Genomic DNA, 27,610 nt, shown 5'->3' with positions numbered 1-27,610 from the left:
TGGACATGGCTATAACTAATATTTTTTAATCATGTTCTAAATATCTTCCAGGTTATTTGTACTAAGTAATAATTTTTTTTTTTAAATCGACTATTGCACCTTTAACTTAGAGAAAATGGAACTGCCCTGAATGACCCCCCAAAACAGCTAATCTCCACCCCCACACCACACCACAGCAACTACATTTCCCACAATCCCCCTTTTCCAAAATACTTTTTTTCCCCACCGAGAACTGAAGGCAGAACTGAGTGTGGACCGAAAGCGGAATGGACTCGCGTTGACTCTGCCACGTTCGCTCTTGCTAGTCTGAGAGAGAGGCAGCGAGCTCGGGACAGACTGAGAGCTTTTCTCCGCCATGCCGCCGGCTCGGAACCCGGAGTGCGGGGCGCGCGGCGCGAGCGGCTCCTCGGTGCTGCGCTTCAGTCCCGCAGTGAGCTCGCGCTCCACGCACCGCCGCCGCTCGGCCCTGCTGCCCTCCGTGCTCACGTTCGCCGTGATCGTGGCGTCCGGAGGCCTGCTGCTGCTCATCGAGAAGGGAATGCTCAACGGCATGCACACTCCATCGCCTCTGGGGAACGGCAGGAAACCCGACTACCGGGTCGCGCCGCGGGATCCAGCTGTGGACGTGGAATCGCAGGTATTTGGCGCGTTAAACCCCTCCAACGCCACCGGAAACGGAGGAGCCCCAGCTGTGGGCTACACTAGATACACACGTAGCGTTTTTATCTGCCTGTTTCCGGTCCTTCACTAATATTCACTGTAGCATCACCAGCACTTTCTTACCCTGAGCCTGGCAGCGCCATTAACCCCGTTATCCCCTTTAACCCCTTTATCCCCTTTAACACTGTAACTTCATTCCACTTTGTTTTCAAGAATCAACGCAACTTCTCCGAACACACACATCTGTGCATTAGTCATAACTCCACACATGTTTGCGGTGGATTTCTTAACTTCTTTTTTTGCTTAATCAGCAGTAAATTATACATTATATATGAAGATTTGGATTAAACACATTCAAGTCACCAGTTAGGTTTAAACTGCAATAACGTCATAATAACTTAAAAATAATTCATTGTGATCAGCAGCTTTATGCTTTATAAACCTCTTGAGCCATGGGTTTAATCATATGCCAGAAAATATTGATTTTAAAATGAACTGATTTCCCCCCCCCCCCCCCCCCCCCCCCCCCCAATTCTCTGATCAGTATAATCTCACCAAAGAACCACTATGATCTGATTTTGTGGCCTTTTTGTAAATCATCGTAATCAAATAAATCTTCCTTCTGGTACTGATTCCTAATCATTACATGAATAACATGTTTTTGTGGTGTAGATCCAGTGCAGAAGAAGAGCAGTCTTATTCCATCATTAATAGCGTAAAAGCAGAGGAGTCCACTATTTACTAACTTTTCAAAATTAAATAAATGGTGTAGGATTTGAACTGTTTGCTCACCTTCACCTCTTGGACGTGTTTTCTTCCTGTGGGGTCACTTCGGATTCCCCGTCTGCTCGTGGTGACTCCAAATAACCTACAGCTGCCTCACGTCCACTTAGCACTCCTCCGTAGCTCTCTATCGCCTACACACAGATTTCACAGTCATCTGAAAGGGTTGGCTGTGAGGTACTCAAAGGTTTTGTGATTTTTTTTTTAGTCAAAACTTGATTTTAAAACTTGCTAAGGTTTTACACACAACTGGTTCAAGATGTAGATGTGATTTTGACAGATGTTGACTCACTTGACTCATCGAGTCACAGCCATCCCATCCATACACACACATATACAATGGAAATACTGTAAATATTGTACCATGTAGAAGCCAAAACAGGCGCTACACAGGATTACATGATGATAACATGCTGATAAATGTTACATGTGTAAAACATGAGCATCAGGATTTCAGCAAATACACCACACACACACTAAATGGTATTGGAGTATCAGCATGAACAGTGTGACTGTGCTAATTACACAAGAGTTAAATGTTGTGTCTATAGATGTCTCTTGACTAACATGTAACAAATGGCTGTAAATTAGTGCTTGCAATCTCATTCAGTTTCGGGATTGTTCCAGAAAGAGCGCTTGGAAAAAACCCTAAACTCAATGAGGGGAATTAGCCAAATCCTAGACCTGCTGATTTATCAGCTTGAGAAAACAGATTATATCTCGACCGCAGCTAGACCGAGTCAGGATTAAAAGCCGTCATCAGTCAAGTGCTGAAAATGTGATTCATTCTGGCGTGCAGTGAAGCGATCCTGACCAGGATCCAGTAGTTACTGAAGATGTAAGAATGAATGAAGAGAAACCACATGTGGCATTTTTTCAGCATGAGAACAAAATGTTTTTGTGCGTTTTTAAAAAGACTTGTGGCATAGATTTTTTCTGTTAAAAAATTAAATCAAAGAAGTCATTTGGTGAACAAAGGCGATGACATGACAGACTTCTGATGAGAAACTAGTCTCGTTTTAAGACTGAAGAAGGGTTAGAAGATTTTGTATTACAGCTTAGATATTCTACTATTCCACATATTATAGGCGATACTATTATTTTCTAACCAACAGGGAAAAAGTACACAGTGAAATGGTAGTGGTGCCACCTTTCACCTCCGAAGAGCAGATTAAGCCCCGTTTATGGAAGGTGGATCATCAGCGCTTCTCCGGGACACATGTGCCTTTATGAATGATGAGAATTTCATTTTTAGAATGAGGGCTAATTAGGACTGAATAAACTGTTGGCAAAAACAGTCCTGTAAAAATAGGCCACTATAAAAAGCAGCAATGTTGAAGTATTTATACTTGTTAAATGTATAAATTTGCATATGCTTTCGTATGCTTCCAATCCCTGCAATTTACAATTTTATGCTTATTTAATAATGTTTCACCAGACTGAGTGTATCATATCAAGCAGACCTTTGTCCATGAAGTGTAACGTTGTGTAAACTGCAGAAGTAGGAATGAGCTACTGCTTGTGTGAGCTGTGTTAACTGGCTCTACGCTAAAGATTATTTTAACAAACTGAAGGCCATTTTGGCGTGAGATTGAGGCTTGTGCACACTGTTCAGAAACGAATCACAGTGAAACATGGACACAGAAGACGCTAGTTTATGCATTGTTGCCCAAAACTTCATGGCTCTTCTATTGTAAAAACAGTGTCTAAGTGCAGCACCAGAAAAAGTGTAACAAGTTTTGGTCACTTCTTTTGTTTCTCTGTTTCTATAACAATCTGAATGGCTACTTCTCAAAAAGCAAATTATAGTGACATAAACCAGTGCAATTCCCCTTTAAGATTTTTTTTTTTTTAATTATTATTTTATTTTGTACAGCATTTTTTCACAACACACATTGCCAAAGCTTCAGACTACAGAAATCTAGACTCAAACGCTACATTTCAGGTAGTTGTTACACAAACAACTTAGTACTATTTAATACTGAGAATATAATACATATGTAAATCACATTTTCTCCCTGCAGCAGCATACACAAGCATATAAAGATGGTTTTAGAGGAACTAGAGGGTTTTAGTCTACATTTTATCTTGAAAAAGAGCCTGTACGTGACCACGCCAGTGGAATGCTTAGTGTAAATACTGTCTGTTTAAAATCGGTTTGTTTATGTGGTTTTTCATCTGCGTTTTATCTTTCTTGAACTTGGCGCTGCAGAAATGGTGAACAGTACAGCCTGTAGCTTTCGTTGCCATTTCTGCATCATTTCCTGAGCCGAAGTTGTGCTCTGTCCTGGCCGTGGTGCAGGAACAATACTTAAATACATACAATTTGGGAGGTAATAGAGGGATGCAGTGCACTAGGATTGCTGCTCCATTATCGGTAATCAGCATTTCCCCACCCCTACCAGCAGGTTTGAATAAGTTCATTTATATCAATCTTAATCAATTAGTCACGTCCATTAATAGCAGTGCTTTATTATATAATGTTAATAGGCTACACTCATCTGGATGTTCAACCTAAGTTAAACATGGTCTTGGTCAGGCTCTGAGGTTGATTTTTATGCTTCTTGTCCATGCAGAACACAATGTTACACTCCAATGTTCCAGGGTGCACGCGGCCAGATTTGTGTCACTTGTTCAACAAGCAGCGATCCTTAATGTTCTTTTAAAAAAAAAAAAAAAAACTTGCAGGATTATTTGGACCAACCAACAGGTGAACCAGAAAAACAGGCAAACTCCGAACCCATAAACTTGAGCTGAATTGCACACCCAGTTAGTGGAAAAGTAAGGCTAAAATTTACTGCACTATAAAGTCAGAGGTGGAATCTTTACCTGACAGGACTGGCATAAATAAGGAAAGAAACAAAACATGCTTCTAATTTTTGTCCAGCTCTTAAAAGATTAACTACACTTTCAACAAGTGTCCTTTCTGCAAACTGCCTTGGACTTAGTGTTAGAAACATGTTTTGGGCAATCTATTACTGTGTGCTGATACAGAACATGGATTAATTAATTAATCCATGTTCTGTATTAATCCATTAATTCATTGTTAAGCATCAATTATGCCAAATATCAAAATATAATAACTTGGCATGCTGAACTTTGCTTAGGGCTGAGTTTTAGCAGTGGTAGATACACTGGTAAACATATTCCAAGTCTTTCAGAGTTTCATAGTAAAAATATATAATATGTATGGCTCATTATATAATACATATAATATATATAATATGTATGGCTCATTATATGGCTCATTATCTAAAAGCTGTCAAATTCCAAAGTCTGGAATTTTGACATTGCCATCACTGAGACGTGGGATATGGAGCCACTTCTTGGCCTGACATGGCTAGTTGTTAGCCTTGATGTAGCACTAATATTGTCATTGTTGATATGATATATTTTTATCCCTTGATAACCACCTTCTTTTCCTCAGATTTTGCAGGATATCCGTAACCGCACTATCCGGGCGATGTGTGGCCAGCAGAACACAGCTCAGGGCGTGTGGTCTCTCAGCTCATTGCAGAGGAAAACCCTGCTGCAGCACATCCTGGTGAACGAGAAGCATCGCTTCCTCTACTGCTATGTCCCCAAGGTGGCCTGCTCCAACTGGAAGCGAGTGCTGAAGGTGTTGAGTGGCACGCTGGCTGATGTCCACGTTCAGGTGAAGATGGACCACCACGCTGACCTGCTCTTCCTCTCTGACTTCTCGCCTGAGGAGATCCGCTACCGTTTGCGCCACTACTTCAAGTTCATGTTTGTGCGTGAGCCGATGGCACGCCTGCTCTCTGCTTATCGGAACAAGTTCGGTGAGATCAAGGCCTACCAGCACAAATATGGCGCGGAGATCATCCGGCGTTACCGGAAAGGTTATGCAAAGAATGCGAAAGTAGCTGGGGACGACGTGACGTTTGCGGAGTTTGTGCGCTACCTGCTGGATGAGGATCCTGAGAGAATGAATGAGCACTGGATGCCCATATCTAACCTGTGCCAGCCGTGCGCTGTTCAGTATAACTTTATAGGCTCGTATGAGAGGCTAGAGAGTGACGCGGCATACGTGCTGGAGCGCGTCGGTGCACCGCAACATGTGCAATTTCCCGAACGTCAGGCATGGTATAAACCTGTTACAAAGGAAACATTGCATTATTATCTGTGTACTGTTCCTCAGAAGCTGCTTCGGGAACTTTTGCCAAAGTATATTCTAGACTTTTCTCTCTTTGGTTATCCTCTGCCCAACATCACCACTGAGTACTGTCGACACTAGCAGAGGCTTTACCTAACAATGGTCTTTTGTACAAATGCATATCACAGCCATCTCCTTTTATGCAATCTGTGAAGTTACAGTATTTTGAATTTTTGATAGAATTTTCTTCTACGTCTTTATAAAATTTTGTACAGAATTGGGAATATATTTCATTACGACCTCTGAATGGTGTGTTTGACAGCTATGTAAAGATGAACCACTATTTAGCACTGGAACAGAGGCAAAGTTTCTAATAACGGAAATCTATTTTTATGGATACTATAACTAATAGTATTGCCACATAGTTGGGGCAATTCAATACAACATGTGCTGGGCACAAACAGACTTTATAATGCATCAACAAGCACAAGATTTTTCATTCTCAAACATTACACTTTCAAACGTCATTTTTGTAGCTGTTTTTAAGTCTTTGTTTTCCTTGGTGCTTTCTTTCCAGGGGGACAAAAAAAAAATCTGGGGGCAAGCAACACGATTCATGGATGGTAGATCAGTGTTGAACATGGGCATGTTTTTCCCCAGCTGAAATTGTGCATGCGCCTTCCCCATGCCCAACATTATTAACTGTTTCTGTTTGAAGCAGGAAAAAGTATCAGTGTAAATACACATTTTATATAGTGGACACTAGCACTATGCAAATACTCTTCCAACACATTAAGCCTTATCCAGACAAAAAGAATCCCCTCTTTGAGACTGTCTCAGCGTAAATCCCTTAAGAATGCAGTTTCACAACCAAAAAGACTCTTTCCATTTTGGTTGTGAAACTGTATTCTTAAGGGATGCTAACGAGAGGAAATATGATGAACTCTATGACTTAAACTTGCTTTTAAAATAATCTCCAGAGTCATAATAACTCTATAAAATTCAACAAAGCCAAACCATGTACTGTACAGCATGACAGAATTGCTTACCAAAGCCATAATTAATAGCCATAACATGACAGACGTTGAGGGGGAGAAAAAAAAAAAAAAAAAAACAATAATTATTGAGTGATGATGTTTGCTGGGAAAACTTATAGTGTAAATTAGCTGTTAGCTTCCATTCATTAGTAATTTTAGCATTTTTTGGGTTTAGTGTTTAGTGATTAGCAGTGGTCATTTTCTTTCTTTCCGTTCTTGCATCTTCTTGTGTTTAATAAACATGTACGACTGCTGAAAAACAAGTGCTGTAAGAAATTGGTACATTTTTATTCAAGTTAATAAGTTAATGATTCAAGTAAACACACAAATGATGTACAATACACAACACCAGTCATAGGTTTGGATTTGGAGAGCAGTTTGAGAGCTCTCTGTAACACTGGCAGCCCTGAGGACTTTGGTCATATCTCATGTCATAGTACTGTTTGGTCTCCTTCACAGCCAAGTCCATTAAAAGCTCTGCACACCATCTAAAACTAACATTTCACATAAAAATGCAACAATTTACAAAACAGTCACAGGAAATAAACGTATTACAAATTCATCTGCCTATGCTATTATAAAAGTACATGTTTAAAAGTTAACATAAAAATAGTTACATATATATATAAAAAAAAACACTGAATTAATTTCCTTCAAGATATTTTAAAAAAAGACATAAATAGACAAACGACACATCTTTCTGTTTGGCTTTGGTGGCATGATCAGGTTTGTCCCTGTAAAAGTATGTCAGTGCATTTCTTGTTCTCAGTAAAAAAAAAAAAAAAAAAATGCAGAAAGACACCAATCAGAATTCAAGCCACAATGGAACGAAGTACTTTAAGCAGAAACAGATATAAAATGACCTCTCCTACCAAATTCACAATAAGAAGGATGACCTACGAACAGCATTCCCAGGCAGTAACTCCCTCTGCTGCCCACTTTCTGAAGATCCTCAGGGTTTGTTTTTTTCTCTCTAGTCCTTAAAGCTCACATTTCTGAAATGAAGCACAATTACGTGTAAGCTGAAAGATACTTCAGTAAGATCTAAAATATGACATACTTCAGTATTTATCTGTCAGTTGTTTTCCTATTTAAACCACAACCCCAGTGCTGTGTGGTAGCACGTCCAATCTTCTGCTTTGTCATTAATGTGATGTTATTTTTTTATTTACCAAACCTGTTTGTAATCACCAAGTGCTGAGTTGGTTCTTGAATTTACTTTTCTCTGTAATTTACTTCAACTAAAATGAAGGAAATGTCTAATATAAGGTAAAAAGTTAGTAACTAGTGCTTCCCAGTTACAAAATGCTATTACTTAAAATGTCTAAATGCAATGGACTCGCGTCCCATACAGGATGTATATTCCCGCCTTGTGGCCAACATTCCCGGGATTGGCTCCAGATCCACCACAACCCTGAGCAGGAAAAGCCACTCACTGAAGATGATGAAGATGATGATGATGATGAATGAATGAGTTTGGTTCGTACTAACTAGCTCCTAGCAGATTTAAACAGTCATGACCTCAGTCGTATCTGATTTCTGTACAGTTGTCATGAATTAACCTTATTACCATCAAGCTTGTTTATTATTTTCTATTATTATTGTTTTCATTTTCTAAGATGCTAAGTCTGAACTTTATTCAGACAGGCTTAATGTTACAGAAACAAGAAGATGTATCCCCAAACCAATACTATATACTTTTTTTAACCGTTTCGAATGAAAGCTACCAACAGTGGAAGACAAAACAAAAAGGTCTGAGTAGATTAGCAGAAGTTTGCATCCCCATTCTCAATGCAACATAAATTACTTGTTTGTAATTTAACTTGTTTGTAATCAACCTGTGCCTTTATAACTGCTCCCCACCTCTTTCATACCCTCTGAACAGCTTTTGGATCAAACTCAAGCATACTCCCCAGCATATTCTTCCCATTCTTTCAGTTATCACTCTGTCTGTTCTTCCTGACCTCTCTGTTATAGCCAAACATTGTTTTAAAACTATTTTTCTGTTGATATTGCCACATGTTTTGGCTTGCACACATGTGAAGCATGAAAAAACAGCAACATGAACAGTACCAATTATTCATTTGTCACATAAGTCCCCTCAAGCCAATATGTTTATTTGCACTGTAGCCTCTATCAGATTATGAATGCACTGCTTATGAAAATTCATTTTCGTTATAATAATAATATTCATGTGCATTTGCTTAAACAGAACAAAGTCATTTGTGTAAAAGTGACCCATGTAAATGCAACAAACACTCACCTTTCTGGTGATTTTTCAATTAAGCGCTCTGGTGTGCGTAAGGCAGAAGGTTCAGGGGACGATGGGCGGGGACTGAGTGAGGTACTGAGGGGGGAGGAGCTACGCAGTGAAGAAAAAGACACACCCTGTCTTCGCATCTCCTGGACTGCCCTTTCCCTGAGAAAGATAGAGTGTAAGATAGATGATAGATGGTTGAAGAGTCATGACGTAGCCATGAATTAAACATGTGCATTAGGTGGAACTGACTGTCTCACCGCTCAAAGCGCTCAGTTGTCAGTTGCCTCTTCAGCACGTCCATTTCTGTCTGGAGCTGAGACATTTTCCCACGCAGCTGAGAAACCTCCTTAGCATGACTTGCCCTGTATGAACCAAACACACTATAACCTTCAATGAGATCCTTTTACACACAACACCTTCATTACTGCATGTAACAGTTTAAATTATCTATAGAAGAGACATCACTGTTGACTGAATATCATCGTCATCTAACGTGCTGAGGTAGGAACTCCGGTACATTCACGCAATTATCTATTCAGCCAATCATGAGGCAGCAGTGCAATCTATAAAATCATGCAGATACAGTTCAAGAGCTTCTGTTAATGTTCACATCACAGCAGAATGAGGAAAAAATGTGATCTCTGACTGTGGCATGGTTGTTGGTGCCACATGCATTAGTTGGAGTAAGGATATAGTAACTCAAATAATCACTCTTCACAACCGTGGTGAGCAGAAAAGCATCTCAGAATGCACATCACATCGAACCTTGAGGCGAATGGACTACAACTACAGAAGACCACATTGGGTCCCACTCCTGTCAGCCAAGGACAGGAAACGAAGGCTACACTGGGCACAGACTCACCGAAACTGGAAAAACCTTCAACAGTACTAAAATCTTACACCCTGTAGTTTTAAGGTCTTTCATTTTTCTAAGCTTTTGCATGAGGTGGGTTTTGGAGGGGAAGTGGACCGAGAGATGAGATTTAAAGCCCCTTTCTGACCCTTACGTTTTGCTGTCTGCGAGAGCCAGGCGGTCTCTGAGCACTTTCAGCTCCGACTCCCTCTCACTTGCACTGAGGTGGTTCTGAAACTCTTTCTGTCGGTTGGTGGACAGCAGCGTCTCCAGGTTACGCACAGTCACCTTCTCACTAGCCAGCTGTTTCTTCAGGAGCTCCATCTCTGAACGTACATCATCCAGCTCACCAGTCACCTGAGTTAACACAACATAGACCACAATTAGAAACTTCTTCAGAGAGCTCCTCCTTGTTTACTATTAACTGAAGGTATTATGTAAATGCTGAGAGTGTGTATACACTGAGTAACACTCACCCTCTCCAGCTCCATACTCTTGGCAGCGAGCTGACGTGTGGTCAGCTCTTTGCTGGAGTCGAGTTTAACGCAGAGCTCTCGTACAGATGCCAGATCAGCTAGTACTGATGCCTTCTCGGCCCGTGCTGACTGCAGCTCCTCCTCCAGCCGAGACATTGCCCGCATCAGAGACGATACCTGAGCCTCATACGCCTGCAGTGCATTCATGTGCTACACACAAACAAGGAGCGTGCAGCAAGGAATGGACAAGATCATATTTAAGAACACATACAAAGGATTTTGGTAAAGTCCAAAATTTCACTCCTCTACCAAAAAGGACTGTTTGTAAAATAAACACAAATTTTGTCCATTTATATCTGTAATGCAATGACCTGCCAATCTTTAGACATTTTACACAGAAGCTCCACAATTTAGTTTAACTAAATTGCGCAACCTCTGTAGGGTCCAGGTATCGCCTCATGCTACCAGTAGTGACACTGACCCTAGCCAAATGCAAAACTAGTGAAAAACAGTCAGAAAAGATGAGTAGGGAAAAAAATGTCAGTGGCCTCCACCTGTAAAACCATTCCTGTTTTGGGGATCGTCTCACTGTTGCCCATCTAGTGCACCTATTGTTAATTTCATTAACACCAAAGCAGCTGAAACTGATTAACAACCTGCTACTTAACTGACCAGATCAATATCCCAGGAGTTTAACTGACTTGATGCTATACTCTGATTAAAAAGTGTTCCTTTAATTTTTTTGAGCAGTGTATTTTGTTATAATACAAGAGTTTATAAAATGGTCCCTGGAGGACTATTGGGTTCAAGTCCCGGCCAGGAAACCAACCCGCGTGCAGCAGTGCGCTCTCAGTGCCGGTCCCGAGCCCGGATAAAATTGGGGAGGGGAAGAGCCAGGAATCAGGAAGAGCATCCGGCTTAAAAACTGTGCCAAATCAAATACGTGACCAATGAGCCACTGTGGCGACCCGTAACAAGAGCAGCCGAAAGAGGAACAACAAAAACAACAAGAGTTTCTAAAATATCTTAAAAAAAAAAAAAAAAAACATTTGTCTCAGTTGTAAATAATGTATTAGTAAAATGTACTAATTTTTTATAAAAAGGTTCAATAAGTGTCGACCTGGTAGTATCCTCAGATGTTGCTACGTATTGTACGTGAAGATAAATCAGAAGTCTGAAATCAGATTTCCCAAACTTCCTAAAGTAAGACTGCTGATCTAGGATCAGTTGTGGGCTTTTTTTGTTTGTTTTGATTTGTTTTTTAATTTATCCTCATTGTTTTGCTTTATGGCATTTCTTCCAAGACTGAAAGACAGCGGACTGTTAAAATAAATGTACTGTGTACTTTTTTCCTGCGTAGGAGCATAGCATGTTTTCAGGACACTGTACATCTGACATCTATCCAGAGCCAGAGTGCTTGTTCCATCTATGCACCATATTTCACCAAATAGCTTCCCTTCTATGTTACGGAGAAAGGGTTACTTTTGTTTCAGTGTAAACGTTCCACAACTATCACAAGACTAGACACTGTTTTACAGGATGATAATTTTGCGAAGCACGTTTAACTGTCCTCCATATTCAATCTGATGCTAAACCACACCACCAAATGCTGTAGAGGCATCTTTCTTTATAGTCTATCCAAAATCTCCATTTCAATTTAATTTCATTTTTTAAGACATGAATACAGAAATATGCAAATTTTCACTCTACCTCCTGTATCTCTCGGTCCTGCAGGGAGACTTTCTCTCGTAGGTGTCTGCGCTCCGTGTCAGAGGAGAGAAGCTCCAGTTTGATAGAGTTGTTGAGACCCTCGGCTTGCTGCAGTTTTAGCTCGCGGTCCTCCACGTCCATGTGTGCCGAGCGGAAACGCTCCAACATCTCCCTGTTCTCCTGTTCCTGTACAATAAACAGCATATCATAAGCTGTTGTACTTTCACAATAAAGGTGCTTACTAGTGATATGCTGTTGTTGGGTGATAAGGTGAAGTCTGAAAACTTAATTTGTACAAATAGCTTCAACTGGAAGATGCCTTGATCACCCGAGGGACAGCAAGACAGCAATATTAAAATCACAAAGCAGGCATTTTCTTCTTAATTCACAGTACAAAGATCTTTTGAGAAAACCATACATCACCGTGAAGCAAATTAACAACACATGAATGTGGTTTACCTTAGCCGCCATCATTTTCTCGATCTTGGCCACTTCAGAAATATAGGAGTGAACTCTCATCTTTAGCTCGTCCCTCTCTCTCAGAGCCTCTTCCATTTCTCTGTGCACTGCCTTCACACAACAGCACAGACACACTGTGTTTGTCTTACTGCTCATCGAGCTGTAGCGCTAACAGTTTCCATCCTGTCCTACAATGTCTGTGTGTGTACCTGGTTTTCTCTGGTCATGGTGGCCAGGTCGTCCTGCAGTCGGCGGTTCTCTCTCAGTGCAATCTCTCTGTCTCGGCTGACTGACGAGAGCTCCTCCTGCGACTGATCTAGCTGTCTGCGCAGACTAGCTATCTCCCGCTCGCGGCTGCTCAGAACCCCTTTTACCTGTCTATAAAATACACAACACACAATAAATATCTGCAACAACAAATATCACAAATACCAAATATCTATCAATCAAATGGATTACTATGTAAGGAACAACACACAACAGACTTATGTGATCATATAAACATGCGATTATATGAAAATAATCCACGCAGAGGTGGAGTGAGGCCCAAAGTGGATTATTTTCGTATAACTGCATGGTCTGGAGTATGTTATTCTGCTTACACAGGGAAGGTTCTGTGACTGTTAGTAAGCGCCGACACTCGTGACTCCTTCCATAAATGTTAAATGTCTCCTACCAAAAAAAACGTCACCACATCAACGATTTTTAAATCCATTTATTATTAGTCTTAGGTGTTATGTGTTACTATAGAAACAATAACATATTACAAACAGTGCATTATCATTAACCTATCGTTCATGGTACAGTCAGAACTTCTTTCCATGCTTCTGACCAATCAGATTCGAGAATTCATCCACGCTGTGGTATACTCACTCTAAAGAGTTCTCCATTTCTGTTATGGTGACGCGAACTTCTGTGAGCATCTTCTCCTGCAGAATAATGGAACAATACAACACAGTTAACATCACAAATAATAACCTCCAGCTTACAAGGGCTTAACATTATAACTATATAAATACATTTTCGATGTTCTTGCTTTTAATACTGTCTGTAAGTTTAAGGGGAGCTTCAGTGCTACAGTGATAATCCTTATTATGTGATTAGATGAGACTAAGGTACCTTCTTGTGTAGTTGGTCCTGCAGCAGGACCATGCTCTCTGCCTTCTGGTCCACTGCCTCCTGCAGAATGTCCTTCTCTCGATCCAGAGATGCTATGGCAGTCTGCAGCGCTGCCACCTCGTCTTTCTGAGAAGACCCATTCCTACTCAGCTCAGCTAGAAACACACACACCAACCGACTTTAGACGTGCTTATTATAAACACTTATAAAACTAATAGAAATATAAACATATGATAGTTGATGTGAGTGTTGCAAGCGGTGTAGGATCAGTCGAATTTAACACCATAGCATGTCACTATAGCAAAGAGAATGACAGAGGAAGTGGTGAGCATGTTAGTGTGGTGAGTGAGAGAGACTTACTGATTCTCTCCTCTAATCTGTCAATTTGTTGGTGAGCTGCCTGTAGTTCGCTAGCCTTTACAGACAATCTGTGCTGAACATCAGAGAGAGACTTCTCCATCTGCTCCTGCAACAGCCTACAAAACACATTTTATTTTCTATGACCTGTTGATGCAAGCAGCACCTGGAATCCAAGAGCTTCTGCATTACAAAAAAAAAGACAGAGATAAACACAAAATCTGCTGTACCTCAGAGCGCTGCTCTCAGACCTGTGCTGCGCCATCTCTTCTGCGCTCTGAAGCAAGGCTGCTGAGCGGCCCTTCAGCTCCTCTTCGAGGGCTACACGGCTCTCCTTTAACACAGCTGCCTGAGTGCGCAGGTCCGCCCGCTCTCTCTCCAGCTACATACAATTCACAAGTCAATGCCAGCTTGAATTAATAAACGATGAAACGACATGAGTCATTTCTTCCCTAACACTTGGTTACATGTTCACTCACAATGCGCAACCTCAGAGTCTGACCTACTGACGTTATACAGTAAGGCACTGCTTCAAAGGATGCGAGTACATTTTTGTAAGGGGAAATTATATACAATGAGAAACAATAACTGAAATTTTAGGCTATAATTTTAAGCAGGACAATTTCTTCTTCAAAATACTGTTTTCAAAATTATTGGTACCTCTACAATTGGTGCAACCTTCCCTGGAATGAATAACAACGCTGAGCATCTTCCTGTAATGTCTAATCTGGTTGGAGAACATTGTAAATTCTTTTATATCGTTAATTTTGTGTAAATTCTTTTATATTGTTAAATTCTTTAATTCAGACCACATGTCTTGGACAGGGTTAAATCTAAAGATGGAGATTTTCAAGTACTCTGTGCATGAAAGATCTGCAGTCAAGTCTTAACCTTGTTGCAAAGGTATGAGGGTTTTGTGTTAAATATCCTAATAATAAGTGGAATCCAAGATGCCACCAATCTTTATAAAAGCCTCTGTATGCTTTTTTTGTGTTAAAAAAAAAAAAAACCTATGGTGATGGATGACGAAGAAAATTGTGATCTGCCTCATATGTCATTTCGAAGAGATTTTTTTTTCCCCAAGGATAATATTTTTTCATTTATTCAAAACCATTTTCAGGGGGCCAGTAACTAGTTCTTATGTATGTTTATTTAATACTTTTTTCCCCCCTTTAAATAGAGCCAATAATTCTGGAGTTGACCATACACACTTACAAAGTATATGCCAACCCAGTAGATTAGCAGAAATCTAGGAATCTGACTTCATGACATCTCAATCCCTTATCTTATTCTATACTACATACAATTACATACAGTCAATATTAGAGCCACCTCAGTGCACATCACACACGGCAGAAACACCTCAGCAAGCCTACTAACACCATCAGTATATAATCACTAGTAGAGTAAATGGAGACTTGTACCATCTGAACAGTGTTCTCCAGCTCCATTATTCTTATCTCCTCCTGCTGTCTGTCTGTCAGAGCTGAAGTCTGAGCCACCTGCACGTCATACACACACACACACACACGTCAACTGGAACAATGGGAAATGTTCCACTTACAACTTAAATCTAAGAAAGATACACTTACCAGTAACATATATCTACTCCAGAATTTTCAACCTAGTCTCTATCTACCGTATCTGTAGTGTATATGCAATTAAAATAGTTGAAAATTGTGAAATCTGTGTGCACATAAACTTGCAATCACTGCCCCAGCAATTGCTAACAGACTTAACTTGCACTTAGAGTTTTGAGCAAATGGCTTCTGTTCTTTTCTCAGTGCTAAGAAATGCACTGAAACTTATTTTCATGGCGATAAATCAGACGTTACGAATGCAGTAAATGGAGATTAGTTTGAAAAGTCATAGAGTATTCCTTTATGATGTTTGTATGGCAGAAACAGACAAAACTACACTCACATAAATTTGTACTGTGGCCAACCACAAACATAAACGGTCTCACCAAACCACCCACACAAACCTTGAGTCTGTCGCGGAGAGCGTCTCTTTCTGTTGTGACTTTATGGAGTTCAGTGTCTGCCTGCTCTCTCTCCTCTCTCACTCTCTGCTGCAGCTCAGGAGAAAATGCTAACTTGCTCCGAACACTCTGCAGCTCCTCCTGGGCCTAAGCGCGCACACACACGCACACACACACACACACAAACCAGAGAATAAAGACCTATTACATAAACAGTATCCCTTCTGTATTTATTTCAAACATTTACATAGCATTATTTAACAGAATTTGCCAAGCTATGTCCATGCACACATGTAATGTGCTAAAATTCTGTGTTTGTCACCTGCTGATATTGGGTACTGAGTTGGTCTCTCTCAGTGGTGAGCAGTTTGACTTTAATCTGGATGTCCTCCATGTGTTTCTCAAATTCCAGCAGCATGGCTTGCAGCTCATCTCTCTCTCTTAGCGCACGAGACAGCTCAGTGTCTGCACTCTCTCCCTGCACACAAACAGTCAGCAGAATAGAAGAGACATGGTACAATAGTAGAATTTGCCCAAAGCAACTGTTCCATTAATATTCTGCAGAATTGTTTGTTTGTGTTTGTGTGTGTACAGAGTATCTTACTCTTACTGGCCAGCTCCCACGCCCTCTGGGACTCCTGCTCTTGGAAGGACTGACACTGTCTGCCCCACCTCTTGTCTTTCGATATTTCTCCGCCTCGTGTCTGTAGTGGTCCCTTTCTTCTTCCAAACTCTTTACAAAAGCGTCCAATCGTGATGGAGATCGCTCTTTGCCACAGATGCCATGCCGAGCACGCATGCGCTCCAATTCTAAAATCATTTCTTTATCTGAAACAAAGTCACAGACCTACAACGTGAGAAATGCAGGAGCAGAGCAGATATTATACACTGTATATTTATCTATCTTCATACTGTCAGCCATCCACTGACTCATGTACTCTCGCAGATAAAATTTAACGTCATTAACAATATCTTCCTCAAATCAAGTCTTCAATTCATCTTGCTCTCTTTATGCATCTTTAAAATTAAGGAGTAGTTCTGCATCTCACCAGCTTGCGTCATTCTCTCTACTTTTTCCTGCAGTCTTGTCTTTTCCTCCTCCAGGAAATTCATCAATCCCTCCATCTTCACATTTCGCTCCTGCACTTCCGATAGCTGATCCTTCAGACGGTCCTTCTCATGACTGCTTTCCGCTAGGCTCTGAAGCAAAGGTAAGTAGGTAAGTATCTACACAGAAACCTTACATAGCCAACCAGAAGAATTAAGGATTCAAAAATCCTAAAATGAACAATTTCATCTCTAAAGTGTTGCTCTGAGTTTGTGTTAACAATCTCAAATCTCATAATGGAAAGCCTTCCCAGGAGAGTGGAGGTAATTATAACAAACATACTCTTGGCCATAGAGTGTATGTGATATGTACATTTACCTCATTTAGCTGACGCTTTAATTCAATTCGATTTACGCAGAGATACAATTGAGCAATTTAAGCAGTTTGCTCAAGGGCTCAACAGTGGCAGCTTGGCGGTGCCAGGACGTTGATCTCATGACCTTCTGATCAGTAGTCCAGAGCCTTATCCCCTGAGCTATCTTAGCCCTATTCTTATATAGATCCGTGAAGCTAGCCTTCCATACGGCAACAGATGGCTAATTAAACAGCCCATTTCACATGACAATGTTGAGGACAGCAGAGTTACAGGAGCCTGTAATATGTACCTGTCTTAATTTAGAGATGACTTCTTCCAGTTCTTTTGTTTGTCTGTGCAGCCGCTGAATCTCTTTCTGTAAACAGAGTCATGGCATCATGAACAAAGCAGCAGCAACACCTTCATAAAACGTGTACTGTTTAACAACCCTAAATTTCATCGATTTACGTATGCTTTGCTTTGCTCTGTAACAGTTCGGCCCTGCTGCTGTGGTTACAAAGCGCAGAGATTAAGCATAAATGTAAACACTTGAACATCCCATATACAGTCAGCTCCAGAATTATTGGCACTCTTGGTTATAACAGTTAAAAATGTTAGGAAAAATGGTTCTTTTTTGTGGAAAAAGTCACTATTATTGGCACCCCTAGATTTAGCATTGTGTGCAACATCTCTCTGCCAGCATAACAGCAGAGAGACGCTGCACAGAGATTTAAGTTTATTTCTCATTACCTAATCTCTCCTGATCCTCCAGGGTCCTACATCCTCTCTTGTGGACTCTTCTCTTCAGCTCACCTCACAGGTTTTCAGTGGTTTAGGTCTGGGGCTGGGGTAGCCATGTCCAAAGTTTGATTCTGTGGTCAATAAACCATTTGTGTGGATTTGGAGGTATGTTTCACAACATTGTCCTTCTGGAAGTTCCACAACCTAGCTGCAGCTTCTTAAATTTATCCTTTTCTGACCAACCTCTTCACTGTGTGTGGGGGCAAAACACACTTGCCTTTCTTTCCAGGCAGGTTCATTACAGCTCTGGTTGTTTCTTCTTAATTCTTAAACTTCTTAATTATTACCCTAATTGTGGATTTGGGCTTTTTCAAGTGGGTAGCATTTTTTTTTATAGTTGTTTGTCTCATTTGATTTGTTTATTCTCTAATCTTCCCCATGTTACTGAATGGCTAAAGGAATTTCACATTTTTTCCACATTATAATTATATCCCAGTGAAATAGAAAGTCACGGATGACCACTTAAGAGCTTCTAAACACTTAGCTGAATAAAAAAAAAAAAAATCTATAATTGTGAACATGCATCAGCTAAATTATTTTCATATGAATTTCTTGGACTGTAAATAATTGCAATTGTTAAAAAAAAAAAAAAAAGAAAAAAAAAATGCTTTTTGTCCTAGTATAAATTTACTTCAATTAAAAGTTATATATATCATATATTTTATGTGTGAGATTCATCTAATGAACCACAAACATTTTTTTTCATAACTCCCTGTAAATAAATTCTAGTTACGTCACAGAGCTACGTGTTTGAGGTTTTCGTACCCTGGCCTCCTGCAGCTCCATGTCAGCCGTCTCCAACACCATCTCTTTGTCTCTCTCTAACTGCTGTGCGAGCTGGTCTATCTGGGTGAGTTCACTGCACAGCTCCTGGTTCCTGGCGCTCAGGCCAGCCACCTCACTGGAAACAGTCTTCTTCTTCTGTTGTAGTTCCTCCACTTTCTGCTCCAGAGCCCTGTTTGTCTCCTGCAGGTACTCAATCTTACAGACAGAAAGAGAGAGAGAGAGAGATTGATTTCCTTAGATAACTAAGACTGGACAATGAAATAATGCTCTTAATGATGAGAGCTTGTGAAATTAAGTATCTTCTTAGAGGTTTTTGCTATACATCTTAAAGATATGCTGATAAAGTATGACATGTCAGTGTGCTTTATCTGGTTAAAACCAAGTCCTTAGGGCACTGCAGAAGAAAGCGATACCAAAACATAGTGCTCTCAGTGGAGCAGTTCACAGGTTATTTTAACAGGTAGGGGAGTGGTTTAGTGTGGGTCTGCACTGGGAGACACTGGGAGGTGTAATCACTAACATGGCACACCTGAGCCCTGTTGTTGCACATATATCTTATGTGAACAGTTCCATTATTTCTGAGCACTGAGAGGAGTGTGTGTGTGTGTGTGTGTGTGTGTGTATATGTGTGTGCATATGTGCATGAGCAGAACAAAGGTAAAACCAGAACAAAACAGAAAGCATAATAATTATTTGTTTTGAACAAAGTTTAATGTTACATTGCTGATGTTACTACCTTACCAAGGGCTCGAGCCCAGATACAGAGCTCATGATCTGCCGTGTTTTCTAAGAGGCATGCTGTTAAGATTTAATATTAAAAATAAGAAATTGTTTCTTTCTGCAGACTCAAGGTCACTTTACAATATGAAAATAGATAAACATGACAGCAGACAAAGAACAAAAGGAAATAAACAAGAAATCCTTGGCATGAATCAGATCATACAGTCAGAGATCAGAGGAAGATGTGTTTTAGACCATGAAGTGCTTTGAAGGTGATGAGGAGGATCTTGTATTGAATACGAAAACGAACAGGTAGCCAATGAAGTCTGTGTAGGATGGGAGTAATAAGAGAGCATTATGAGGTTATGAGATGACAAATGTGACTGAAGTTGAACAGCAACAACTTTTTCAAGTGGCTTTGAGAGAAGCGGAAGATTTGAAATTGGTCTGTATTCGGCCATATCACAGGGGTCAAGGCCAGGTTTCTTTAACACTGGTGTGACAGCTGCAGTTTTTAATTCAAGAGGAACAACACCAGTGCTGAGAAGTTGAGAAATGAGAAGTGAAATAGGCCACGAAATAACAGGTGCAGAGTTTTTGAGGAGAGCAGTAGGAGCAGGATCAAGATTTCTACAGCTATAGTTAATAGAAATCCTATAATAGAAACAGCATTAATTCTATATCAGAATAATAGATGTGTTAATGATAACACAATGGTATTAGCTTAGGCTACGTGAAAAACATTGTGCTATCTTACAATTTTCAGATATTATATAGTAGGATATTAATTTGAGGCTTTCTATCATGATATAATAGCATGCTATTTTGGCTTGTATAATCATACAGTACTATGAGAGATCTGATGAAATATTGTGGGGTTTGTGTGTTTTTTTTTTTTTTTTAACAAAAGAGGAAGCATTTCACTTCTATAACCACCTCTTGGTCAGAAGCAATTTCATTCCTTTGAACACAAACTAGTAATGCAAGTGAATAAGACCTTAAATTTCTTTCTGCATACACACTAAACAATTTACAACTGTAAACATTTATCATCTCAAAATGTTCAGTACACAAGCAATTAGTCACCTGTAAGTTTAAGTGAGCAATGAGCTTTTCGTTACTGATGTTCTGAGCCTCCAGAGAGATGACATCGTATGGTCGTCCTCCATCTAGAGCCCGATTCAGGCGCTCGATCTCTTTATCTCGTTCTTCCACCTATAGAAATAGCCAAACAAACACAACATTTCGATTGTAAACTTACTTGCCTTTTATTTCATTGTGGTTTGCAATTTCAGATGTTACCATTTTTCAGTCTCAGTTCTCATTAATATCACACATACCTGAGTGTTGAGGTGCTTGATTCCCCCCTGGGCTCTTTCTAGATCTAATTTCAGTGATGTCACTTCCTGCTGAAGCTCCTGAATCCTAAAACAAACAGCAGACCTCATTCAAACAAATCACTTCTGAAAGAAGGAAGACAAATCTGATAATGCCCTTTATAACCAGTTATCTAGCTGTAGATAGCTGCTCTCTCGTACCTGTTGTCGGCCACGTGGAGAAGGTCAGCAATGTACGGGTCATCAGGCTGTGCCACAGCTGGAGAAGTCAGGCCACGGGAGGCAGGGAGGAGCTCGTCTATCTGCATCCGCTGGCGTCTGAAAGGGATTGGCCTCTTTTTCCCTCCTGTTCAATCAAAATGAACCACACATTCGTAACATCATCTTATATTATAACTGAGCAGCGGAAACTGAGAGGTTAAGGTTCTAGACTTTGGTTCTATGCTAACTGCACTACTGTCGGCTGTAGTGATGACTGTTACGAGAACTAAATAATGTCAGTTAGTAATTTTTTTTTGATAAAGTCTTGAGATATCAGCTAACAGGTCTGTAATTTGATCACAGCTTTAATTTGACTTTCCAGTGTAGACAGCAGACGTCTATGTAACGCAATAGTACACTGAAACACATTTTACACCAGATTCTGTAATCACGCTGCTCGATCATCACAGTGAGGCCACTTCCGATACGCTCTCATTAAAAATCACTGCGGTGTGATCGCGTGTGTCTCATCAGTTTTGATGTAAACAGGCTTAAAGGGCCACGTTGATTAATACATATTGAAAGTGGTACAGCTGTGGTGCATGTGTGGCACACATACCGAGTCTGGTGTGAAATGAGTTTTATGTTATAAATATTGGGAAATGTGGCATAAATGTCTATGATAACTGATCAATCATTACAGACCTGCTGGAGCATTTAGGAATGTTCGTAGCATTAAATTTAAAGACCATGCACAGTCATGTGAAAAAGTGAGTACACCCCAAGAAATGTTTATTTTAGTTTAACATATGTGGACACATCAGTATCTGATCTTCAATAAAACAGAATATACAGATTAACGTTATGTAACAGATCGAAAAACAATGAAATTTGACTTTGGATTCATTTACTTTAAAACAAGTTAAGTGGTATGTCATTTTTTTCTGCTGAAAAAGTAAGTACACCTCTGGCTTCAGTAAATGGTACTGCCCCCTTTGGCAGAAACAGCTTTATGTAGGCGTTTCCTATAACTGTCTACCAGTCTCTGACATCTACTGGGAGAAATTTTTGCCCACTCGCTCCATGCAGAATTCTTTCAACTGTTTGAGGGAGTTCTTGCATGTACAGCCTGTTTCAAATCCCCCCAAGTGCATTTCAGTGGGATTCAGGTCTGGGCATAGACTAGGCCATTCCATAACCCTCCATTTCTTCCTTTTGATTCATTCCTTGGTGGATTTACTTGCATGTTTGGGATCATTATCCTGTTAGAAGGTTCCCTTCTTCAGCTTCAAGTTTTTGACAGATGGCCTCACATTCTCCTCAGGCAGTTTCTGGTATGAAGGAGAATTCATAGTCGATTCTGTGACTGCAAGTTGGCCAGGCACCGAGGCAGCAAAGCAGCCCCAAGCCATAACATTTCCACCTCCATGCTTTAGAGTTGGTATGAGGCTCTTCTGATCAACTGCTGTCTTCATTTTTCACCACACATGGCTTCTGGTACTGTTATCAAACACCTCTATCTTTGACTCGTCTGTCCATAGCACATTGTTTCAGGCCTGATCCTTGCCTAGATATTCTTTAGCAAATTTTAGTCTTGCCCTGATGTTCTTTTTAGACAGCAAAGGCTTCCTCCTGGCACACCTCCCATGCAGGTCAAATTTGTGCAGTCTTTTTTATAATGGTGAAGACGTGCACTTTGACATCAACAGTGGCAAGAGCTACCTGGAGATCTTGTGTTGAAATTCTGGAGTTCTTAAAGACTTCTTTTAGCATCTCACGGTCTGCTCTCAGGTTAAATGTCTTGGGCTGCCTGGCCTGGACAAGTGGTTTTAAAACTTCTCCACTTGGAGATGATCTTCCAGACAGAGGAATGATTGATTTCCAATATTGGAAAACCTCTTAAACCCCATCCCAGAATCATAGACATCTACAACCTTCTTTCTGAAGGCCTCAGAGAGCTTTTTTGACCTAGGCATGATGATACCACACACTCCAGTAAGAGCAAACGAGAGCAGATATCTGAGGTTTACATAAGACATGTTTAAATAAGACATGTTTAAATAAGACATGTTAAGTCCACAATATTCTCCAACAGCGTTCTTATCATTAGCACCTGATTTCAGTTTGGAACATCTGAGGTAGTGATATATGTAGGGGTGTGCTTACTTTTTCTACAGAGGAATAATGCGTTTCTGTTTATTTCAGTTATATAAAAGATGACAAGAATGTTAATCTCAAGTGTCACTTGTTAAATTATATTATCTTTACTAATCATCATTGTTTAAATGAAGACCAGATATCTGTATGTCCTAATACGTTGGAAAAAGTCTAAACTTTTTACTTACTTCTTCAAATGACTGTATATTCAAATTAAAAAGAATGTAATACCAACGTGTTAAATTCTCTTAATACACATTATAATTTTATCAAATTAAGACCCGTTAAGGACCTGCACACACACACACGGGTGTAACAGTATCCTAAGGCTGTTTGTTGGTGCAGTCAATAAGTATTTATACAAAAAGGTTTTTTAGATTGTTTTAATAAATTCTTCAGTCAAAGTGTTTGTAAATTAAACCATATATATCTGTACAGATGAGAGAACGTTGTGTTAGAGATTAGATTGAAAAACGTATTCTGTGGACCCCTTGTGGTCCGTGGTATAATTACAGGGGGTCTGTGGGATTGTTTCTAAAAACATTTAAAATAAGTATAAGTGATAAAGTGTTAAATATGTATTTTTAAGCCCATTAAATTTCAGAAAAGTCATAGATTTACTGTTTTTATAATTAATCTATATGCTCAGTTGTGCGCATTCACAACTGTCTCATTAACGTAGCTCAGTAGCTTGTTCGTTCTGGAGTGATCTATGTTCACTGTGTCGTTATTATCGCAAATGTTATTTGCAAACGTGTCCAAAACTGACAGGTTAAATAAGCAAAAGATAATTCAGAGTGATAATCAAATTAAGGGTAACGGTAGCAATAAAACACGTGAACATTTTACTGTTCACCCCCAGGCTACAAAAACCTCCACATTCTGAAACTTTCATATTCTAGGGGTCTCTGTCTGAAAAAAGGTTGAGAACCACCGCCCTCATGGATGATGCGTGATGGCTGACGCTGTACCATAAACCCAACTTCTTGTGGTTTACTAAACGATACTATCTTTCACGTTTATGGCAACAAACATAAGCAAAGCAAACACAAGACAGTTGGAAGGTGTTTCATTGTACCTGGCGTCTGCACTACAGCCTGCATGTTCTTCTCTTGGAGCTGCTGAATGCGTTCGCTTTTGGCTTTGCTGTCCTTCTCCAGGGCGCGGACCTTGTGCACATACTGATTGTTGAGGAACTTTAGATCTGAGGTCTCGTGGTCCAGTTTCCTGATGAAAGCCTTTAGCTCTATTCACATAAAAAAATAGTATCAGGAGGATTTTATAAATATATAGTATAATAAAAAACCTGGAAAACCCTGGATGTAGTATATGATGATGATGATGATGATGATGTATATGATGATGTGGTGCTGGGAGTTTACTAACCTCTAGTGGTTCGATCCTTATCCTCCTTCAATTTGAGAAGCCCTAAGTGCAGTTCGTTGTTCTCTCGGACGAGCCGGGCGTTTTCCGTCTTATACGGCTCCAGGAGAGCGTCAAGATTCCGACTCTCCTTTTCGGTCTTCCCAGCTGAGAGCTTGGCATTCCGAAGACTTTCAGTGGTGTGGACTAAATCACTGGCAAAGAAAACGCCACAAAATAAGTTTTCACAAATTTAACTGCTAAAAGAACACTTTACAACTGATCATGAGAACTTACTCACCTAAAAAGCTTTTCAACCAAAGGCAATGACTCGATGCCTAGCGGCTGCCTGTAGCCCAGCTGGTCCAGACGCTTTCGGAGATTTATAAACTTCCGCTCTGCGTTGGTACTCATGGTTACACTCTGAGCAATGTTCTGTGGATGTGAATTCATTTTATTGGTAGTGACAGTAAAACTTTAAAAACATAATTAAGCTAAATCATTTCAATTCTGCACATAAATTCTCCACCCTTAATAATTCACACTGATTTCTGCATTCTCAAACCAGGAAATAGATAGTAAGCATCAAGACTCCTGACATTTCCTTTTAAGAACTAATAATGACAAAAAAAAAGTGTGTGTGTGTGTGTGTGTGTGTGTGTGTGTGTGTGTGTGTGCCAATTTGCTGATAAACTGCAATCAGACAATATGAGATGAGCGATACAATGTTGGGTTCCCAAATTGTGATAAAACTAAACCTGTTAAAAACATCTGAATTCCAGCCAAATAGTTACAGCAGAGGGTGTTAGAAGAAATGAAGATAAACATGTGACTGTCTGGAAACATTCGTCGTATTTCGCTGTGGCTGAATTCTGGAAAAAATCTGCCTTGGACCAAAATTAATAAAACAAGTAACAAAACCTAAATTATGTGGAAATGTTTTTAGGTTAATTCTTGCTTGTAGCGAAACGATCAGTTCAGTTGGTGATCAGATATCGGCTGTTTGCGGCGCTCCAGGTCAGTCATGTCATCATCAAAACAGAGAAGAGCGCTTATTCGCTCTGTTCAGATGACAGCAGACAAAGTTTTAAAAATTAAATCATCTCATTTAAATAAATTTAGCCAAAAGAACAAAATTAAGTAGTGTGAACAGAAATCAGTCGAGTAAAGAAATGACGCTCAGGTGTTGAGAAAGAGATTGATGTAGATGATAATAATAATCAAAGTGATAATCAGCGTTTCCGATTGTAAGTGTAAAATTCTTTCAATTTTAGCAGTAATGTTTTTCTGTAAGTAGATTAGGGTATAAATGGAGACGTAAGCGGGACATCTTTCATTGCAATTAGAATACATTTTTGTAACGTATGTAAATATCTCCCTTTGCAGGTTTGGTAGTAAATTTAAAATGTTAGAACTTTACATCTGGTTGAGATACATGCAAAAGAGAAACATATTTCAGTTATTTAAAAAAAAATATATATATATATATATTGATTTCAAAACTATATACAATATACAGCCAAAAGTTTGTGGACACCTGACCATCACACTCATATGTTCTTGTTGAACATCCCATTCCAGATTTATTCTCCCTTTACTGTTATAATAAGCTCCACTCTTCTGTTGGTGAGGAGGTCTGGGGTTCAGTCGGTGTTCCAGTTCATCCCAAAGGTGTTCAGTGGGGTTGAGGTCAGGACTCTGTGCAGGACACTCGAGTTCTTCCACTCCAACCTTCACACACCATGTCTTCATGGAGCTCGCTTTGTGCACAGGGGCATTGTCATGCTGGATCAGGTTTCAGCCTCTTAGTTCCAGTGAAGGGAAATTGTAATACTACAGCATACAGAGACATTCTATACAATTGTGTGCTTCCATCTTTGTGGCAACAGTTTGGGAAAGAAACACACATGGGTGTGATGGTCAGGTGTCCACATACTTGTGGCGATAATGTATGTAGAATAAAAAAAAGTACAAACTTTGGCCAAAGCATTGCCACCGGTTTTCCATCTGGAGTCTAACTCCAGTGCAGAAGTCTATTTACTACTGAAATGGCTTTTAAGGATTATTTCTGATGCCCACATTTACTTTTTCACTCTATAAGTCACAGATATTTCCTCTTTTTATGTACACAAGTATCTGAATACTAACCTACACTGTTTCAGTGTAACCGAAGCTAGACAGGAATGTCCCTAACATGAATTATACAGAGCTTAACCACTTACCCAGCAGTTTAACGTTTTTTATTGATGTGTTCGTATTAGTCAGCTGCTAACTGGCTATTTGGCTAGCTAGCAGCTTAACGTACACATTAGCACTTAGCTTGACTAGCTAGCTCTGTTTACAGTGCGCTCGCGAAAAGGACGCCATTTTCTGTTAACGTATAGAATATTAGCTTGTGATTCACTTTCTTTTTTTTCTTTAAAGCACACGTTATCGCATTAGAGTTCAGTATGTTGGTTGTTGTTGTTGTTTGTAGCTAGCTACTCTGCAGCTGGTTTCCTCTTCAAGCTGGATGTCTTCCGGCGGCGGTAAAGCTGTTTGAAAATGGCGCCCAACACAAACCAGGATTGCCATAGAAACGAGGTATCCATGGTGAAATAGCACCACCACGCGCCTAAGCAAATCAAGATGTGACTTAAAACCAGAACCACTTTCATATTTTTTTAATGAAAATTTGATGTCTGGCCTCAAGAGATATACTATATAGTCAAAAGTATGTGGACACGTGACCTTCACACCCATGTGTGCTTCTTCCCCAAACTGCTGAAACAAAGCTACAAGCACACAATTGTATAAAATGTCTCTGTATGCTGTCGCTTTATAGTTTCCTTTAGGCTGGGCTAGTATCCCATACTTGTGTACATAAACAAGAGGAAATATCTGTGATTTATAGAGTGAAAAAGTAAATGTGGGCATCAGAAATAATCCTTAAAAGCCATTTCAGTAGTAAATAGACTTCTACACTGGAGTTAGACTCCAGATGGAAAACTGGTGGCAATGCTTTGGCCAAAGTCTGTACTTTTTTTATTCTACA

General features: G+C 39.9%; 2 protein-coding genes across 3 annotated transcripts; one reads left to right on the top strand and one right to left on the bottom strand.

Annotated features, from left to right (window-relative positions):
- The first annotated feature begins 179 nt into the window (after nt 1-179).
- chst14 (carbohydrate (N-acetylgalactosamine 4-0) sulfotransferase 14) lies at nt 180-8,189 on the top strand. The gene is made up of 2 exons (XM_026944621.3): nt 180-637; nt 4,871-8,189. Exons 1-2 carry the CDS (start codon nt 356-358, stop codon nt 5,696-5,698), a joined length of 1,110 nt encoding a protein of 369 aa, XP_026800422.1. The 5' UTR covers nt 180-355; the 3' UTR covers nt 5,699-8,189.
- On the bottom strand, nt 6,862-27,156 carry cep135 (centrosomal protein 135). 2 transcript variants are annotated; one of them, XM_026944620.3, is made up of 26 exons: nt 26,799-27,156; nt 24,878-25,011; nt 24,601-24,791; nt 24,293-24,460; nt 21,058-21,202; nt 20,860-20,944; nt 20,606-20,734; nt 18,779-18,994; nt 17,523-17,588; nt 16,859-17,009; nt 16,420-16,637; nt 16,132-16,287; nt 15,813-15,956; nt 15,253-15,330; nt 14,059-14,210; nt 13,832-13,947; nt 13,472-13,626; nt 13,226-13,281; nt 12,562-12,730; nt 12,353-12,463; nt 11,894-12,079; nt 10,184-10,393; nt 9,862-10,064; nt 9,112-9,216; nt 8,858-9,013; nt 6,862-7,589 (listed from the first exon to the last, which is right to left on the bottom strand). In XM_026944620.3, the coding sequence occupies exons 2-26, from the start codon at nt 24,988-24,990 to the stop codon at nt 7,568-7,570; spliced, it is 3,501 nt and encodes a 1,166-aa protein (XP_026800421.3). In that variant the 5' UTR covers nt 24,991-25,011; nt 26,799-27,156; the 3' UTR covers nt 6,862-7,567. The 2 variants fall into 2 exon arrangements, with proteins under 2 accessions (XP_026800421.3, XP_026800420.3); XM_026944619.3 differs by having other exon boundaries at nt 16,414-16,637; nt 26,799-27,154.
- Between the last annotated feature and the right edge of the window lie 454 nt (nt 27,157-27,610).

This window comes from Pangasianodon hypophthalmus, chromosome 19 (genome assembly GCF_027358585.1).
Source record: "Pangasianodon hypophthalmus isolate fPanHyp1 chromosome 19, fPanHyp1.pri, whole genome shotgun sequence".
NCBI lineage: Eukaryota > Metazoa > Chordata > Actinopteri > Siluriformes > Pangasiidae > Pangasianodon > Pangasianodon hypophthalmus.
Note: the sequence above shows the minus strand (reverse complement) of the source record. Positions and strands in the feature narration are given on the sequence as shown.

Bases quoted from the DNA above. Each gene is read 5' to 3' on its own strand.
- chst14 (XM_026944621.3), top strand. From the start codon at position 356: ATGCCGCCGGCTCGGAACCCGGAGTGCGGGGCGCGCGGCGCGAGCGGC. The intron at 638-4,870 runs GTATTTGGCGCG...TCTTTTCCTCAG, and splicing joins CTGTGGACGTGGAATCGCAG to ATTTTGCAGGATATCCGTAA.
- cep135 (XM_026944619.3), bottom strand. From the start codon at position 24,990: ATGAGTACCAACGCAGAGCGGAAGTTTATAAATCTCCGAAAGCGTCTG. The intron at 16,288-16,413 runs GTAAGATACTCT...GTTTGTGTGCAG, and splicing joins GTGGGAGCTGGCCAGTAAGA to GGAGAGAGTGCAGACACTGA. The intron at 9,014-9,111 runs GTGAGACAGTCA...TATCTTTCTCAG, and splicing joins ACAACTGAGCGCTTTGAGCG to GGAAAGGGCAGTCCAGGAGA.